Source organism: Aythya fuligula, chromosome 1 (assembly GCF_009819795.1).
Source record: "Aythya fuligula isolate bAytFul2 chromosome 1, bAytFul2.pri, whole genome shotgun sequence".
Taxonomy (NCBI): Eukaryota; Metazoa; Chordata; class Aves; order Anseriformes; family Anatidae; genus Aythya; species Aythya fuligula.
This window is the reverse complement of record NC_045559.1, coordinates 164,751,295-164,771,624: the sequence shown is the minus strand read 5'-3', so window position 1 is coordinate 164,771,624 and position 20,330 is coordinate 164,751,295. Positions and strand designations below refer to the sequence as shown.

At 36.4% G+C, this 20,330-nt stretch overlaps 1 protein-coding gene across 2 annotated transcripts; it reads left to right on the top strand.

The window, feature by feature from the left end:
- Positions 1–30: 30 nt before the first annotated feature.
- On the top strand, positions 31–17,388 carry BORA (BORA aurora kinase A activator). Of its 2 annotated transcripts, none has more exons than XM_032191941.1 (13): positions 31–84; positions 788–958; positions 2,158–2,264; positions 5,387–5,432; positions 6,985–7,066; positions 8,206–8,271; positions 9,055–9,111; positions 10,417–10,634; positions 11,867–12,020; positions 13,042–13,610; positions 14,011–14,142; positions 15,626–15,800; positions 17,039–17,388. In XM_032191941.1, the coding sequence occupies exons 2-13, from the start codon at positions 803–805 to the stop codon at positions 17,122–17,124; spliced, it is 1,848 nt and encodes a 615-aa protein (XP_032047832.1). In that variant the 5' UTR covers positions 31–84; positions 788–802; the 3' UTR covers positions 17,125–17,388. The 2 variants fall into 2 exon arrangements, with proteins under 2 accessions (XP_032047832.1, XP_032047823.1); XM_032191932.1 differs by having other exon boundaries at positions 13,012–13,610.
- The last annotated feature ends 2,942 nt before the right edge of the window (positions 17,389–20,330 follow it).

Genomic DNA, 20,330 nt, shown 5'->3' with positions numbered 1-20,330 from the left:
CGAGCGGCAGCGGGCGCCCGGCAACCGCCCGCCAACGGCCACAACGGCCGCGCTGAGCGCCCGCGGCTCGGGGGGGCCCGGGGGGTACGTGAGGAGGGGGGGCGCGTTCGCCTTCAGCGCTGCCGCGGTGCTTTTTAAACGTCTTTGGTTTTTAATTGCCTTTTCTTTTCGCTTTTTGAGGCTTTTAGGAGCGGTGTTTGGGTTGCTCGCGCGCTGTCCCCTCAGGGAATAATGCTGAGCGGGAGTGGGTCGGGTGTGGGGTCGGAGCGGTTGTGCCCCCTGGGGAAGAGGAGGCTCAGGGGAGACCTCACTGCTCTACAATTACCTGAAAGGAAGGTGTGAGGAGCTGGCGGTCAGCCTCTTCTCACAGATAACTAACAATATGACCAGAGGGAATGGCCTCAAGGTGCACCAGGGGAGGTTCAGGTTGGAGATGAGGAGACATTTCTGCTCAGAGAGAGCAGTCAGGCACTGGGACGGGCTGCCCAGGGAGGTGGTAGAGTCACTGTCCCTGGGGGTGTTCAAGGCAAGGTCGGAGGGTGTTTAGGGACATGGCTTAGTGGGTGACGTTGGTAGTAGGGTGATGGTTGGACCAGGTGGTCTTGGAGGGCTTGTCCAATCTTTATGATTCTATAAAAAAGTAAGTATCACCAACCCCAAGTTACCTGTCTTTAGTGTTCTCTTGGCTCCTAACATTAAACCATTGCTCCTTAAAATCATTAAGACAACCCCCCAAAAAAAAAAAACACACCAGAATTCTAATTTCCTTCCCCTCTCTCTTTTCTAGGCACAGCTCATTGGCATGGGTGATACCAAAGAAGCTAAAATGCAGATCACGCCTGAAACTCCAGGACGAGCCGTGGTCCTGAATCCTTTTGAAAGTCCAAGCGATTATTATACACTTCAGGAGCAGATTGTCTCCAGTCCTTCAGTCTTTAAGTCAACAAAATCTTCGTCTGTAAGATCTAGTCTTTAGATAGATATATAGATGTTACGTATAGCACTAATGTTCTAAAATGCTTGATCACTGCATTTTATTTTAGTGTACTTCAATGTAGTACTAAGCCAAGAAATTTGGGGGCATTTCTGTGGTTCTATCGCTGACTTCAGCGTGCTTCTTAAAGTGCTAACATTGTTGCTCAGTCTTCCTACCTTATTGGTAATAATGTTTGTTTTAAACTTTAAATATGTGGTGTGCCAGTAGGTTAGCATATACCTGGTAAATACAAGAAAAATAAAAGAATAATGAACAGTTTTAAAAAATAAGTATGGCAGTGGTGCTCTTGTCCCACATTAAGTGGAACAAAACCAATTCCTACTGAAGTGCTAAGCAGTCTGTGTGCAAGCAACTTTTATTTTTACTTTTACCATGAGCTGTTTGCATATATATCATGCATTGCACATGTATATGGAACACATTTTTCAGCTGTAAATTGCATTCTGATTTTCACTGGAAATTACCTCAATAAGGTTTGCAGAGGGCTGCACTGGTGAAGCTAAAAGGGTAGACTTAGTAGATCATTTGCTCAGTGTTTTGTACGTAAGTGTTAAATTAAATAAAGGAGGGAGGTTACTGTATTCTAGAACTGGATTTTGTTGTGAACTATGCACAACATTGCCCCAAAGTGTGCCTTTGTGGTCTGCATATGGCATTACAACACCTGAGGCTCCTTGGAAAAGTGGAATAAAAGGAAGGTTGCTATATTATTTGGATATGTTGGATTAGATAAACCCATTAGATAATGCGTTTTCAGGGAACCACATTTTTCATTGTGGCAATCCAGAAGCAGTTTTATCCCATGTTCTAGATCTTTAGTAAATTTGTCCTCAGAAATTGAGGGGAAAAAATGACTAGATTTGTAAATGTTACCAATAGGCTTCCACTTCATATAATCTCACAAATCATTTTCATACCACTACCAAGAGGAAAAAATCTGCTTGAGGTGGGGTTTTGTTGTGTTGTTGTGTGTTTTTGTTTTTTTTTTTGAAGCAGGTCATTTAAGTAGCAACTTTTTTGATCGGCTTTGACAAATTATCTGCAAGTTATGGCTATGTTGTTCTATAGGTATTTGTCCTGTGGTTTTATGTTTATCATTTTTCACTAGCAAGCATTAAGTTTCCATTTCTTTTTTTTTTTTTTTTTATTTTTTATTTTAGACACCAGGAAAATTTAGATGGTCTATCGATCAGCTTGCTCTAATAAATCCTGTGGAAATTGACTCAGAAGATGTTCGACGCCAAGCAATGTATTTGAGTCATGCTAGGTAACTCACCATCCATTTTTAGGCAGTTAACTTAGCTTGAATAGCAGAACACTGTTCATTTGCTTTATTGGTATTTCTCACAGCATTAAAGACCTTTTATTCAAATCGTTCAACATAAATTTTTACATGTCCCTGATGTGGATATAATCTTTAGATGAGGCTCCTCTGTATTACTCTTTTTTAAAGTTAAGAACAGCAGTGCCTCTCAGATTGCAATTTGGAAGACAGCTGGATACAGCAGTCAACAAAAGCAGAAAAGATAACTTGCCAATAACTACTATCTAGATACCTCTTCTGCCTTGCCACAATCCTGTTCTTGTCACAACACAGTTTATCTTGTCAGAGTGTTCAGCATTGACACACAGGAAGCGTGGGCTTCTGTCTTTGGGACATGTGCAGAAGGATAAAGCTGGGAAAGCCAGTATTGGCAACCCAGTACTATTTTTGAAAAGTACAGATTATAACTAATGCGAAGGAGAAAAGCCTAAAATCCTTGTCTTTAAGGAGAAAACTGCCAGTTACTTGAGGTTATATGGGATCTTGATCACAACTTTGTCCTTTCTTTCACCTTTTCATGGTGGGGGGAGTACAAGCAAGTAAAACAGGCTTGGTAGTCTGTGCACAGGTTGAAGGATGGTATTTAATGCTACTAATGCAGTGATGTGTCAAAGGTAGTCAAGGGAAGACCAGAAGTGTTGATTCCTGTAAGTAGTCCCATATGTTTCTCAGATGTGAACTTCCACGAAGAATTGCACCTCATGGCATGAAGCACCATAGTAAAGGAATAGTAAAACAATCTTCTTTCCTGTTTATTCCTGTAGGACTTTCAAGTCCTGCAAGTGAAATGGAGGAACAGATAGAGGGCTGTTCAGGGTGAGAGTCCTCTGGATGTTGTGGGTTTGACAGTTTTTCTTACAGGCTGATTGTACTTTCGTTGCTCTTTTTGGACATGAAAGAGGTGTAAGAAGGAATAGGATTTTCTGTTTATAGTAGAGATGTAGAAAGAATATAACTGTCCTTGGCTATATCTGTGGGTCATGTTTATGGATGGATGCATGGAGGGGGAGAGAGATAAGTATGTATGTAAAACTTTGTATGACAACTCAATTTATCTTGCATAAATACTGCTTTACAGAAACTAAAAAATGTCATATGTAGCTCTTGACATTAAAAGTTTCTGATTATAAAAAAGACTTTTGGAAGCCCATGTTTTGAAAACTACAGAATGTTTTGGGTTGGAAAGGACCTTAAATCTCATCTGGTTCCAACCCCTGCCATGGGCAGGGACACGTCCTACCAGACCAGGTTGCTCAAAGCCCCATCCAGCCTGGCCTTGAACACTTCCAGGGACGGAGCATCCAAAATAACGTTACCTGAACTATATACTCTTTTAATAAAGCTTGTTAGCAGTCATTTTCTCAAGCACTTGCAAAGAACCACAAGCATAAGGGATTTGGTGTATATTTCAAACTGTTAATTCTCCAGTATGTAATGAAAACCTTGCGTAGCACCAGTGTGAAAACCTACGAGCACTCTGTGTAGACTTAGGTTTGTGCATTATTACTGTTTTCATAAACTGGGCATCATCTGTGTGCTGTGTGTTTATTGCATTATTTATAAAGCAATTTTAAGAACCTTTTCCTGGCAAACTGTTAAGGAAAAATAGAAGGCATGTCAGTAATTTCCATAGCTGTATTTTGTTACTGTGGCGTAGTCTTGTACAGGAACTTTTTGTTTTTACTTTCTGTTGGTAGAATCTATGCTGTCTTGCATTCTGCGTGTCAAAGCTGGAAGTGCTCTGTTGCTTGAAGTTGTGTGCAAGACTGGCTTTTATTCCTGTTAAATACACATGCCACTTTCACTTTATTTCTGTGAGTTAGGCACTAAAGAAAACCCATCCTATCTCCGTGCTAGTCAGCGCTTTTAGTGGGAGCTGCTTTCCCAGTTTCACTGTTCGTCCTTTGGAGTCTGACTTGCAAGGATGCTTATTACTCATGATCCACTATGCGTAACTAAACAATGATTGTATGTTTACTTTTTTGGTACTGTACCACCATTTTGTGCAAGTGTCTTCACAGAACAGTCATTTATAATGTCTTCAGCTACATCTGCTTAGATGATGCTAAAGATAGCATATCAAAGTACTGCTCTTTAAAGTCTGATTTCCATCAATGAAAGAGATCTATGAAGGAAACTTTATTTATGTATAGCTACACCTATATGTGTTTTTTTTTTTTTTTTTTTTAGCAAATATTAAAAATGATTTTTAATATTATGTACCCAGGGATACTAACTCTACTGCAAAGTATTATGATTGATCTTTCTAAAGCGATGAAAAGTCATTGTAATCTATTCTGAACCTTATAAAATAGAAAGTAGCAATTGAGACTTGAATGTGATTGTTAGAGGAAATATAAATGGAGAAGCTCAAGTATTTGAAGGTAGTTGAAGTAATTTTTAATTACTAATTTTTTTATATTAGGCTTTTTGATTTATTTTTTTTGCAAAAAGTGTGTTCAGGGAATGTGTTAATTGGTTCAAATTGAAACAGTGTTTTATTCCTGAGCTGAAGAAACTATGGTAAGATTCCCTGTTTGAGAGGGAGAACCCTGTGCTGGGAAAGTAGGCTGTGTCAGAAATTTGAGTGTGCAAATGTGCTCTAAATATATGTTGCTCTCTTTTTTTTCCAAATCTTTTATTCTACTAGATTTTATAGTAAGCTTCTTTAAACTGTTACCGTGAGATTAGGCTTACAAGGTTCAACATAACTAAATGGTTTATTTTGGAAAATCAACTATAACTGAGCCTTTGTTCAGATTAAAAAAAAAAAAAAAAGCTTACTGATACAAAGAGTAAATAGAAGGTCAGTAAATCTGTATCTGTAAATTAATTCATTTCAAAAAGATATATACAAAGTAATTGAGATATGTTTGTCCATTTCTGAACTTGTAGTATGAGCTTATTGCTTGTAGCAGTAAAAACATGAAGTCTTAAATTTTAGTATGATCTCGTTTATCATATTTCTCTTATAAATATGCGTAAAAAAAGACTACATGGTTGGGCTTAATATTTTTTTTCCTATTGCAATAGTTTTGATAACATAATTGGTTTTTGTTCCTTAGAATTGATAAGGAGACAGAAGACAGAAGACAAAAAGCCATTGAGGAGGTAAACTCCATGCTCTAAAATGTTAATTTGTTTTAACTATATACTTTTCTCCTTCCCCCCTCAAAACAAAAAAAAACAAACACATTTTTATTATAGAATTTCAAAATCCAGAAGTGTTTTGGATTTTATTGGGTGCTAAGAAAGTAATTTTTGCATCCTCATCCCTTGCAGATGTAGTTAGAATCCACATGCCTTTTGCTTCCCATCTTCTTTCACATACTTGTGGGACAAAATAGCAGATCTGTCTTTCATGTGGTTTGGCTAAGAGGAATGTAGATGTTCAGCTAAACTCTTACAGTTTTACCTTGAGGCTAAAATAGTGGTTGAGGTTTTTTTCCTTCAGTAACTGTTAAGTAACTTACTGTTTCTTTTATTACCTTTTTATAAAAAGTATAGCAGAAGCTTGGTGACTTTTATTTGCTTCTTCCAAAGTCTGCTGAGTTAGAAGTCAGACCTTCTTCCTACAGTGTAGCTTGTAATTCTTTATTTTTTACTATCTGGTTGTCTAGCAGAGAAGGGAAAGTTAAGCGTTTTAAATTTTCACTGCAAAAATCTTCAGTGTTTTTTCAATTTCAACTAAGAAATACATACAGAGACTGCTCTGATAGACAAATCTTCCATACTGTTATTGACATTCTCATGTTGTTTGTATAATGCTGTTACCAGTTTGTCCCTATAAGCCAAAAATGTTTTATGATTCTATAAGGGTGCTGTGTAGTTGGCCTGTGGCAAAGATGCTCTGTTGCTTTAATAAAAGGATTTGCATATCCTTCTATTTCTTCCTTGTGAGGCCTAAGAACAGCATGGAAATGATAACTCAGATGGATAAAAATCACACCTGTAGTAGTTGTGCATTTCAAGTTGAGATTTCTTGCTTCAATTTCAGTCTTGCTTTTATTGTGAGAACAGAATTTGCCACGTGTTTCTTGAGGCAATGTAATAGTGTTTATGTTCTTAACATCATAGTATTTTTAGAGTATAACTGACATAAGGTATGGAAACAACTAAGCCATATGAACTTATATTACCAAAAAGCCTTGGTCATACACATTTCTTACTGCTACTACAGAGTTTCTTTGCTGCTTTTGCAAAATAGCTCAGTTGTCAAAGTACAACAACTTAATTTCAAATTTTAATTTATTTTTTTTAAGTATGTTAAACTACACTGCAAATATGGTAGTGTGCAGTAAGTGCTGTAGAGATGATTCAAATTTTTTAAATAATTAGTTAATGTTAAATTAAGTGTCTACAGTTTTCATTGTGCAGACTTGAAAGACCTGAGCTGGTAGGTGACATTCAGAACACGGGTTCTTTTTAAATCAAACTGTTCCTCATTAATAACTTGGGACCTGAAATAACAAAATACATAGGTATAATAAAACTATCTTTTAGGTTTGGGGATGGAAGAATTAAAATTCTTAAAAATACAGGTCTGTTAATAGTAAAAAAGTATGCCTTAATTTTGTTCTTGGTAAGAGTGCTAATCTAAAATAAGTTGGGAGTTCACAATTCTTAAAAATGCTAAGATGTTGTTTATTCTATTTTACTCTAGTTTTTCACAAAAAGACTCATAGTTCCTTCTCCTTGGACTGATCATGAAGGCAAGCAAGTTTCTCAGTTTAATTCAACTAAATGTAAGTAGCTTTTGTCTGTCCACCTAGAATTGTCTAACATTTGAAAAAATACCCGTTTTTTTAACTTCAAATTTCAAGAACCACTAATAAAAGATGGCACAACTGATGGATTTCTAACAGTTCTCTCCAAGTGCTTTCTTAGTTTAAAAATCATTTATTAATCTAGAATCTTATTTTTTATTTTCTTTTGGATCCTGTTCTTAAATCTTCTTCATGTCATAACATTTCTCTTACCAGCTTAGTTCACACACACAACTTTGCTAAGCCAGTAGTGATAATAGCCAGGTCTTCTGTTTCATTCTTTTCTTTGTCATCTTTCTCATATTCTGATTGCTTTCCTGTCAGTATAAATGTATGGGAACAGAGTTCTATATTTTTCTAGCTTTATTTGGTATGTAAGTTCCTGTTGTTCTCTGTGTCCTGCTATGTCACTATTACTGTATGTTGTGGGTTTTCTAAACTTATTTAATATATGCCATTATTAGGTTTTGTATAAAATCGTATAACAATATTAATAACATAGTCAACATGCAGTAAGTGGCTTAGAAGCTGAACAAGTGTTGGCTGTGAAATACTGTGTGGTAGGAAATTCTTAAATAAGTGTTTGGGGTCTTTGATAAACTATTAAAATACTTCCTCAAGGAGATGCAAGGCATGGATAGTGGGTTTTGAATTATCAATTTTAAAATAATCAATTCTTGAGCAAAGAACATAAGCCACAATCCTAGACCTGGGAAAGTGAGTGGTGAAACAAAGTGGTGTAATGCTGTATAAAAAGGATAGAGTGGTAGATTCTTTGTCTTCAAGCCTGGACTGCATAATTTTTTGCAAATGTATTTTACTTTAACGCAGCCTATTTGCTAGCCATAATCCAGTTTTGTTTCTAATCTCTAATGTAGAGGAGGCTGCAGTGGGCAAAGATTTGGGCAAAGCTGATGCTATATCACAAAGCTTTTTTGAATAGAAATATTGTAATTCTTAATCGGATATAATTGTAACTTTAGTATTCCTTTCTAATCTCTGCAAAACTTTAATACAGCTATATACAATTTCTGTATCAAATATTCTAATTTACAGCTGTTAAGTTTCAGAACTATATGCAGCACATACTTAAATTTAAATTCTTATCTGTTTCACAGCCATAGATCTAAATAGCATTTCTCCAATTGGAAGACAGCTACCTCTGCAGCCTGGGAAAAGCAATGGTGAGGAAAAAGCAATGTCTGTGAAATCACAGGTTTTCTTTGAAGCATTGTAACTCACTTTTTAAAGGCTACTTAACCTCAAAAGGGAATGATTTTTTGGGTAATATTCCTAAAGAAACAACTGTTCTTGAACTGTGTGCTACTGCTTATCTTAGTATCTGTTTCTTATAGTAATTTCATTCTATTATATTGGTTCATAGTCTTAAAAAATTAAAAAAAAAAAAAAAAAAAAAAAAAAAAAAAAAACCAACCTCTGTGGAGTGTACTTTTTCCAAGTTCATATGTACTCTATTATCTGAATTTACAAATAGTAAATAAAAGCTTCAGGTTTATGGGTAAATTAGTTTCAAGAAACCTTTAATGTATTGGAACATTTTGGTTTACAAAATCTTGGTTATTCTCTCTGCCAAATAAATAGTTTAAAAGATTAAAAGATGTCTTAAGATGTCTGTTTCATTACAGATATTTTTTTCTTCCAAGGTATTTTGGTCTTTCTCCCATTTCCTTTTCAATCCTTCTTCTCATCAGAGGCCTATTTCCTCGGATAAGAATGCCTCTCCAGAGGCCTCTGTACTACAGCCCTCTATTTTATCTCTACGCTTGATGAGTATGCTATGTATAGTGTTGCCAAATCAGAATCCTAGTCTTAATTAACACTTTTCCTTATTGCAACTGTAACCTTTAAATAGCTCAATCGCAATGCAATTTAAAAGTTAATTTTTGTTTCTACAGTTATACTAAAAGGTCACTGTAAGCTAATTTTGTTGATTTTATTCATTACAGCTGCTTGTCAGACAGTACTGTCTTTGCCAGTGGATTTTAATTTAGAGAAAATACTAGGTATGCTTTGTAATATCTAAATTTAATTACGGATGTCTAAATAGAAAAGGTGTTTTTGTCTTGTTTTTGCTGTTTTTGTCTTATGAAATAATGAAAATTTAATGTATGAATTAGAGCTTTTAGTAAGTGGTCTTAAAAGTAGCCAGTTATTGTATGTTGCATGTATGTTGACATACAACTTAAAGTTGATATGATTAGAGTGTAGACATAAGGATAAAAGAAATGGAGGATTATTGGAGCTATATTAAAACACCAAATGCAAAATTGTTAATAAGCAGAAGACTTTTTTTCCTCCTTCAAATATAGCAGTTAGTTAACTTTGACAGTGATTTGTGATTAGATCAGCTCTACAATAAGGCTTACAGCCCAGTCTTTCCTTGAGTAAAACTATGCTATAATTATGTGCCTTTAATTTAAGTGAAGCTGTGGTGGTGTGACTAGCAGTTAAATGGTGGCAAAAATGCCATGGTTGCTGAGGAGGAAGGGAGAACAGTACAAAATTAATTTCTCTGTCTACCAGATCAAGCAATGACTGCTTGGCTCTCTAGGCAAAATGACTGTAAAGGCCTTTTCTTACAGTTTCGAGATGTGAATAGACAGCTCAGAGTTTTTTGGCTGCTTGCTCCTATCCCAATATTGAAGTTCACGATCCCGATTGTGCCAGTTAAATTATTTGTGAGATTGCAGTGTAAACTTATTTAACTTGGTTATCAAAACTAAAATAGAACCATACGCAGTGCTTCAGTGTTTGATCTTAACAAATGTTTCCATCAATGAGTAGTGCATGAATTCAGGTGAATTTTCATGTCTTACACTAAATAACCAATTAGAGCAAGATATTTGAATGAGTGTTTGTTAATATTGCACTTCTGCTGTAAACTGCTAAACTGCTTTAACTTCAAGTTCAATCTGTTTTACTTTTGGATACATCACCATGACCATCAGAGCACATGAGATTCTTGAAAAAGGATCTTGTCTTGCTTATAGAGTATAAAACCCCTTTTACCAATTTAAAATGTTAAGAGTAATATAGTTTTGGAAATAGGCCAGTAAGTAGATGCTAGCCCCTCTCTCTGTTAAATAAATTGCAGACTGAAGTGTTAAAGGTTGATAGGCAGAAGCAGAACCTTAGTAGATAGAGTGTAATGATTGTTGTAATGTTAACAAATTGGGATAGGTCCCTAAATTAGTTCAATTCCATGCTGTAATGGTAAATTGGATTAAATGTTTTGTTGTATATGCCTCCATAGTGGAAAGTTTTTCTTGCGTTCTTACTGGAAACAACTTCCCCCCCCACGTTTCTAGGTGAATATTTTAGAACTGATGAATTTGCAGATCAGTCTCAGGAAAACCTGAGCTCTTCATCACTCAGAAGAAAGTTGTTTTTAGAAGAAAATGGAAGTGTATCTGAGTGTTTGTCCCCTCCTCTGCATAATCCATGCGGTAGTCAGCCACTTGGAGTGCTTTGTTCAATAGATATATCTCCAGTCCGGTGCAGAAGCCCCCTGGAAACATCTAGCTCAGTAAGTAGCCTGTTGGGGGATGGATGGGATGTGACTTAGCTGGCACAAACTCTTTACAGCAGGCTGCACCAATTTTGTTTTCTAACAGATTTAACAAGATGAACAGCCATGTTTTTTTAGAAAGCTACAACTGCTTTATGGGAGAGCAGGTATTAGACCAAGGGTGTCTTTTTTTTTTTTTCAAATTCCATTTTCAGAACAAATTTATATGAACAGAAGTCTTAAAAGAACATAGAACTAATTTTTAATCATGCATAAAATTATAATGTCATGCTGCTATTCTCTATAGAAGGCATTGTGTTTTAATTTCCTTTTGCTATGAAAATGAAGTAGGAATTGATATATCAAGGACTTTCCTGTAAATATGTTGGAAACTGGTTATTTGTAAAATGAGTACGTATGGGAAAAAATGTTTAAATCGATGAGGTGCTACCGAAAATATTAGCTGATAAAAACTGATGATACAATTATAATCCTTATAGCTCATAAGCTCATTTGTGGTGGGAGAAATAACTTTTCATATAAACAGATCTTTGAATGCAGTGCTACATAAGCTTTTCTCCATTGACCAGCAAATTCATATGAATAGACAAATATTAGAAAATGGAATGTTATGTCTGTTTCTTAAATTGAGGGTGAATCTTAGGCCCAGATAAGCAGCTAAGCTCTTTTAGGTGGCATGGTGTTATGGCTTCATCTGTTTGGAGGCTGAAGTGCATGGAAAAAAATAATTCCAGCAAGAGTGTAGTTTAAAAAAAAGTCCATGCATTCCTGTAGCACAATTATACTGCTAAAATATATATTTTGCACCAGACTTAAGCAAGATCTATTGTGTGTTTTTTGAGGAAAATTACTTCGCTTGTGAGTTAAGTAATTCAGATATTGATTCCATTACAATATAAATAGTAGGCAGCTTTCATCTGTCATGGTGTTAGAAACTGAGGTGAAATACTTGACTACACAGCTTTGTTTAGGCTTCTTGTAGTTATTAAATATAATGGGTGTTACATTCTCAGTTGGTATTAAGTGACAGAGGCCATTGCTCTTCTATGTGGAGGCATAAAGTCCAAGTGAAAAGGTGGAACAAAGCCAAACTAATGAAAGATTGTCTTCATACAAGAAGGCTAGATTTCCTCAGTACTGTCATATTAAGCTTATAAATAAGAAAATTTATTGTGTGCATATTAATCGAAGTTTCCATTATGAAAATGTGTTTTTTTTTGTTATTGAAGGGTCAGTTTTCATCCAGTCCTATTCAGGGAGGAACAAGGGCGTACAGTCTGGGAAGCATAACCAGCCCCACGTTTCCAGAGGGGTCTCCTGCACATGCTGGTTCTCCTGCTTTTTCACCAATTGCTTTTCATATAAGACATACACCACTGTCAGGTATGGTTTTGCTGTATATGTATTACTCGTTTTTGATTTACACATTTGGATTAAAAAAGCAGCTGTGTTTTTACTGGAATTTGTTTCAGAGACAAGGTAGTGGGCTTGGCGTGCCAGTTGTCTCCTTCTGTTTGCCACAGTCGTTGGCTGTGAAGTATCTGAATAATGTGAAACAGGGAAGTGTATCTACTTGCAAGAATCAGTTAAGGAAAATAATTTAGAAAAAGGAATGGAGACCTAATGAACAAAATGTGAAGGATTAATCTAGTCTGTGGAGGGGGTTTAAAGCCATATGCCCGAGCAGACAGGTCACAGTTTTGATTTGGTCAGACCTGAAGGATTTTAATTGGACAAGGGATATTTAGCTTGAGCTTTCAAATCATGTTATGGTCAAGATGATGTAAAATGAACTTGACTAGAGAAGAAACGACAACCGTTGGTGTCCTTGTTGTTACTCTAGAAGATGTCAGTATTTTCATTTTTCATCCATTACCTGGGAGGACTTGAGCCATGTTTATGCGTGATTTTGCTCTGAGCCTTATAATGTTTCGGTGCGATTACATAAACAGATTGCATTGGTGTTTCCCCACACTTGATTTTAATTTTTTGACAATTTTATTGCTACTCAAAAATTTTTACATGCCTATGGAATGTGTGCGTATTTTTTATTCTGAAAACAGATGGGGAACCAGCCTGCACACACTTTCCTGGGAACACTATAACATTGCTGTTTGAAAATGCAAGACCTCCTCAACCTTAGACATAGTTTGCCTTGCAAAATATATAGTTGGAAAAAATTTGGTGGTAAAATTTGGATTGAAAGGTTGCCTTGACCATGTCAGGTACTTCCAGAAGGCCTTGGAGCAAGGAGGCAGTTCTCTGAAATACTGTGTAGTTGGCTATAATTATTCCAAGTACTGCAGAGCTTTGAGGATAGTGACTTCTGATATCTAATGGAATAACTTTGTTGTTTTTTTTTTCCTGTGGACAGACCAAAGAAAACTTACATTTTGTTCTCCAGATATTGCTTCTGCATCCAATAGAATGACACCCCCAAGTACAAGAAGTCCTTATATAGATGGTTGTTCTCCAATTAAAAATTGTTCTCCTATGAGTCTTGGAGGATGTAGGGGATCTGCCCAATATCAGACTTCTGTCATTAGAATACCATTTGCAGTTGAAAATCATGATGAGGATGAGGACAAAGAAAATGCTGCTCCCGCAGAAGTGCGGTTCCCGGAAATGGATAATGGGATAAACTTGTGTCAGCAGGACAGTGATGCTTTTGCACATGGTACACATCTTGTTCTAACAACTGTGTCTATTGCACAAGATCACTCGGAAGCTTGTCGTCAAAGGCTGTCATCGTTTCAGGATACAGAAGGCTTAAAGGAGAATAATACTGTAGATATGGCTGATGCAGCTGAAGTGTCAGAGGAGAACACTTGGATAAAAGAAACAATTGGCAACAGCAATGCACCCATGACCAGCTTTATGACAGGGATCACTTTCAGCATTGAAAACTCCCGCATGTGCATGTCGCCTCTTGCGGAAAGCAGTGCAAATCCTTGTGACAACAGCAGCATTCAGGTAAAAACAAAACCCTTTTTGCTTTCCTATAAAATTGAACTACATAAAGGCATGTTTAGCATGTATGCCATGCTGGATGCATTTGCCTATTTTTCCCTCACTGGATGTAGCTTGCAGGCTGTACTGGGGCTTTTACCATGGGTCCACCCCAACTTCCTTTCTCCAGTGGACCTTACATAGCACTTAATGATATTTTTTAATGTCACTACATACAGTAATACATTTAACTTGATCCAAACAAATTCTGGCTGACCATTTTACAACTTGCTTTTGTTAGTATCTGATAGTTGGTTAAATTTGATTAATTCAGCTTAATCTAAGTCATATCCCTCAAATTTTTATACTTGATTTATTAGTGATAAATTGCAGTACAATTTAAAGTTCTTCCTCTTGATTTCAGGTGGACAGTGGTTATAATACACAGACATGTGGAAGCAGCATTATGGATACTGTGGGGGCTGAAAACAGTTGCAGAGAAAATGATGTGAATACTAACATATTTCAGAATAAATCTCAGCTTCCTAAAACAAAGGTAGGAGTTAAATTACTGGAAAAAAAGTCTTCCCATCTAATTCATCTGTTGGTTATTTTATTCAGTTTCAAGGGGTCTGGGAATAAAAGAGGTCAGGCAATTAAGCGCAAAATGGCATATCAATATAGCATCATTTCAAGTATGTTGAAAACAAGGAAGAAATATAGGACAAACATTGTAAGCTGTCAATTAAATTAACGTATTCTGTAATAAAGGAAAAGGTAGTTTAACGAGAAACTGAGGTATATGCATAAAGGGTAGGTTTTAAGGCTGCTTATGGTCTGTCCTTCATTTTGTTGTTCTTGCTTTTTTCTTTTATTGCTTAGTTTTCAAAATCTTGAGTGCCTGTGGAAAATCACATTTTTGGGGGAATACTGTCCACCACTTCATTTTATAAACTTGCCTCCAGTTTTTTTCCACTGTTTCTAACAGGCTGACTTGGTGGGGGTCTTTTGGTGGGATGAGTCTTTTGATTATGAGCCATGTAGTGACCTACCTTAAAGCCTACAGAAGACAACTGGCAAGATTCCCAGGCTCTTAGTCTCGTGACTGATGGGGAAGAATTCTTCCAGAGCAAGGGAAGCGGAGCTACAGTTTCTTTGCAGGAGAAAGCAAAAGTCATCTCCTCAGACTTAGTAACTATGGTTTTATAAACTTAGTTGTATATTGTCTTCTACTTAATGGTTTATGGTCTTTGAAGGAGAGACAGTAGTGACCAGTAATTATATATATATATATATATATATATACATATATATACATATAAAAAAAGCACATTCGGTCTTGGTTTCAGTTCTGGATGTGATATGCTAATAGCTGCTTCTCTTCCATGGTAGAGCGGATTGATGCTGTCTCACAGACCAATGGCAATAAATCTGGGACTTAGCTCAGTTAAGATTAGGATAACTGTCCATAACAGGAAGAATAGATGAATCTTTTCTTCCTCTAACTTCTAAAAATACTCAGCAACTCTGATGTCCTGTCGCAGGCATCCTGGTGGATATGGATTATGCGTGACTATCCTTCAGAATCAGTTGGCTCCTATCAAATATGTTCAAGATGGTCAGCAATGTCACACGACTGGCTTTTCCCACGGCCAGTCTTGCGATGGCTTGATCCTGATTAAGCTCAATTTTATATTTTGGATTAAAATTTGCGTTGCTGACATTAATGTATTTAATTCAGCTCTTAAAACAGAGAACCCCCAGAGAATGGAAAGCAAAAAGCATGGCTATTGCTGGCTGCAAGAATTGAGCCTGGCTCATTCAGAGCATGTATGCTTTAAGAGATTCTTGTTGACAGCCTGTCTCAGCAATTGTCAAGACAAAACATTTTCATTGCTCTTTCATTTCAGAAGAGGAAAGATGGGAGGCAAAGGTATTAACTTTAACTTGACAATTTCAGATAGTAAGTTTGGATCTTGTTTCTTTGGGGGATTTTTTGTGAAAATGGTTTTAAAATAAACGTTTCCTTATAAACCTAGGAATGTGTTTTAAGCCATAAGGACGGTCAGTTGCTGAGAGCAAAATCTCCAGAGAAGCAATCCTGTTTCCATAAAGCGAAAACATACAACGTGGTATTTGGTCAAAATGCGAATTGCAACATTTCTACCTGGAAGCATAAAAATGAAAATCAAATTCAGGGATTTCACAGAAGTGGTATGTAATGCCCTGATGGGGAACTTCAGTTGTGTTGTCTAATAAATGTTGGTATGTGTTATGCCAATGTATAGGGAATTGGGAAAGGGTAGGCTCAGCCTAAATCAAGTGATGAAACTCAGCTGACTTTTATTGGGAATATGTGTATGTTTCATAGTAGACAACAGGCTGTTAAAAATGAATGCTTTTATTTTAATACCAGGCTAGTCCTTCACAAGTTTTGCTTTGTTTTGCATGAAAACACCGTTCCAGTTGTAGAAATAACACTTGCAGTTAAAATTTTTAATTTTTTAATTTTTTTAATTACTACTAAGATGAGCTTTATGTCAAAAGAGGCCTTTCATCAACTCTTTGAGCAGTTTTTGCGTTGGTTTCACAGAAATCAAGGAAAAGGATAGGTGACAAATCTCTTCATAGGAAAATAGAATTTATCCCTTTTAAACAAGCAGCTCTTAACACTGAGAAGTGCGTATCCATCAGTTTACCATCACCATGTAGTTAACTAAGATGTACTATTGGTTACTTTAAAGTTAAATGCTAGTGTTGGTACCTTAGTAATTGCATTACTGGTGATCTTGAAGATGATCACCAGGCTTAACTAATGTCTAGTAAGAACACTTGTGTCCAAATCCATGCTCCAGTATCCTTTCCAAGGAACGTAAGCAGGTGCAATGATTTTCACTGCTCTTAGTGTGTCAGTAAGGGAACAGTGCAGCCTTTGTTATTATGGAAGTAAATAATTACATTTCTACTTCCCTCTCACATTTCGGTCCTAATCCTATTATGTCTGCTGCAAGAATTACCAAAAAAAAATAGAGTATCTAGATAAAGTATCTAGAAATACCATTCTTGCATGCCAGTTTTTGTAAAAAGCACTCGTTTAAGAAAACTCAAAATACTTCTGAGAAAACCATCAATGAACAAAAGCAGTGGAATGAGGAGGGTCTGGAAGCCCGGCACTCCCTTTGCCTAATAAAATGAGATTTGAAAAAAATTGATTGGATTTGTTAAAAAGGTTCATTTGGAGTTAATGTGCTTGTGTGCGTTTAGAAACAAAAATATGGCTGGTATTTTTCTAACCCTACTAAGTAAGAGGGAAGGGAAGAGATACGGGGAAAAATGGAAATTTGGGGGCAATGTGTTTGTAGCACTCTGAAGCTTTATATTTTTTGTGGATTACTCAAAACATCCATTTTAGTTGTTGCTCTGGTTGAAGTAGTCTTTCTCTCTCTTTATAGCAACGATATCCAGTCCCAGGATGCTGGATGGAAATTCTGCTTCCTACGCTGTTCAACAGTCCACAGAAAGGCCGACATCACAGTGACAGATGCATAGCCATCAGCACACTAAGCTCGAAACAGTTGGTCCAACCTGAATTTGAGGGAAACTGACAATGTTTTTAAAAATTTCAGAAGTGGAAGTATGAGCAGCATTGCATAGCATTAAAAAGCAATGTGTTAGAGGTGGGACTTCTGTGCAGGCATTGTATGAATGGAACAGTTCTTGGAAAAAATGTCATCGGTGACGTACCACTGAAGTCTTTCTGAAAAATATCCTTAAAAAGAGAAACTTCTATGCTGTCAATAAAATGTGTTTTTAGTATTCACATTTCAAAAAATAAAAATCAAATAAAAATCACTTTAGGTTTCTCACCAGCAAACATGATGTATGTTTTTCTTACTTCAGTAACAATTTTATCAGTGTTTCTGTAATGTTTCTGATGATAATTGAACCTAATGTCCTGAGAGATCTATTTAATAAACTTGAAATAGTGCCCTGCTAAAAGGTGGAAATACTTGATAGGATTTGATAAATCCTGGAGGATTATTTTTTTTAAAAGTGAAGAATTAATTTAGATTTCTGGAAAACTAGTATGTTTAATAAGGCATTCAAAATGTTCTCAACCTTAACTGGTAAGATTTGTAGCTCAAAGGCAAGATGGCTTATTGTCAAATTGAAGCGTATTTATTACTTTGTCTTTTGTTTCTCGCAATTTTCTTTTACAATCAGTTGAATGGGTTACCTTTAGGTTACCTTTAGATTTCTGGAATGTGCAAAGGAACGAATAACAGCATACAACAGTGTAGAGGGAGAAAATGATAAGCAGGGTACTGCAAATTATGATCAATTTCTGAACTGCTCTGTATAATAGCTATGGTTAAGACTTGGTTTTATGTTTTTAATGAAAAATGTTGATTCTTTATAGTGATCTGTTCAGTGATCAGAGACTTTTAAAGTAGCAGATTTAAAAAAAAAAAAAAAAAAGGAAAAGCAATCACTAAAATGTTTGATTGCACCCTCTATAAGTATTTCCTCAAAGATGAGGGAAAGATAACACCAAAAATGGCGGGTGTATGTGTGAAGTAATTAAGGACACCTCCCCCCCAAACTGCATTTGCTATCCTGTTTTAAGTCTTCAGTTATACTGGAATTATTTATTTTATGAGAACTTGCATATTTTTTATGTTTGTATAATTGTGTTGTACAAACCTACTGTACAAATCATCATGGAAATAATTTGATCGTTCTGTTTCTCTAGTACTTAATGCATTGGTTGGCACATGTTGCACAAAATGGTCATTGTTTACATTAAATTAATTTCAGTAGTTTTTAACAAGAGTCTTATAATGTGGATAATTGTAAATGGAGTAGCAAAGCAGAATAAAGACCTCTCTTCATACCTTAGATTGTTCAGTGTTTTGCTGCAGTTTGCAGTATCTGTCACACTTCAGTGGTGCCTGTGTGTACTGTTTGGGTGGGGAGCACTGGGGAACTGTGGGAGGAGGTGAAGTGAGGTTGGCATGCTTGCTCTATGTTTACAGCAGCTTGCTATACATACAAGTCTGGGACCAGTTACATACCCAGTACTATGTCTTTCTTAAAACTAGACTTCATTTGTAAAGTTTCCAAGCAAACCTTTTAGACCTGTGGTAATGGGATTCAAACATCTCAACCAATGCAATGTTTTTCTCTATTGTGATCAGTTAATCATGTTAATTGGCTCCTTTTGAAGTCTTCAGAAAATCTGATCAAATCCTTTGTAATGAGTGTTCACAGAGCTGAGCAACTATTGTTAAATGACAGTTGTATCTGTGACCCCCTGATTAAGAAAACCACTGAGTGACTAGCAGTTCATGGGCAATGATTCCAAAGATCATGGAGAAAAATCTATTTTATGGGGGATTGTGGTTTCTGGACTCTGGGAGGTGGGAATTGGTATTGGCAGAACAAGTCTGTGCTGAGGCTAGAATGAAAGCTACTACACTCCCAGGCACTTTGGAGGATGATAGCTCAACTGCAATGAACTCACAGAATTCAACAGCTACCACCTTGAAAGTTTGGTATCTCGAGTTGCTGTGGTCAGAGTTTACCACTGAGTCTGGGAGCACACTTGAAGTTACTTTTGTTCATCCCCAACAGCACAAAACAACTACATAGCCAAGTAATTTAATGTGACTTACAAAAAAAAAAAAAAAAAAGGGTAAGATCAGACCTTGTATCTGAACTTGCCCATACTGTAGCAATGCAAACCAGACTGATCCCTGTTACAATCTTCACTTTTGGATTTTGGCATAAAATTTAAAATAGTACAAAAAAAAATAACATTTAAAACAGTTTATCTGAGGGTAAGCAATGATCTGATGTTGCTTTAAGGTATAGGACAAAGGCGAACACCTGTACAGGGGTATGGTTTTATCTTTTCCACCTACACATTGTGCATGTGTGCGCACAAAATCACTCATACCTCCAACACCCCAATCTGGTGGGAAAGAACTTTTCCAGAGAGTAAATTAAGTCAATGGCATTTATTTTCCAAGAGACAGCCTTTGTTTTTTAAGGAAGGAGAGCCTGAAAATTCTGGTGATGTGGCTGAAACTTTTTTTTTATTAATTGGACACCTGCAGATGTGGGCTTGCTTTTAATGAATGTAACTCAGGTTGTTCATTGCTACTTAAGCCATTTTTTACTTTATCAGGATAAGGCAATTTCAGAAATCCTATTTTATTAGTTAGCTTTTGTGAACATTAGGTTTTATTTCTTAGCTGTCTTGAGCTGCAGAGCTTTCTCTAGGCTTGCTTTCTTTGCCCTTGTTTGCAGAAGGGTAGATTTGCCCTGTATTACTGTTCTTTTTAGGCATGATGTAGGTTTACTTTGCAGGTCTACTTTAGGTTAGCTTGCAGCATTCACTATGAGAGTGAATTCCTGCTGTCAATTTCTAGCATGGCTGTTCAGGCTGTCTCTTGAATGGTGTACACTTTCATTATCTTCCTCAGATGAATCAGGGTTGAAGCAGCATATTCTAACTCTCAGAACAACTGAGAACAAATGAATGTGTGGATACAGAAATGAGATTTACCAGTGAAGAGGGGTGGCTTTTTCTACTATGCTTTTTCCTTTTTTTAAACGCAGGATATTAACCCTTCAAGGATGTCCACGAGCCTGCAGCATTACTTGTTTAGGACAGGCTGAATTCCAAGAACAGATAGAAAATAGTATTTTTCTTGCTCTTAAAGACATCATTATTTTCTA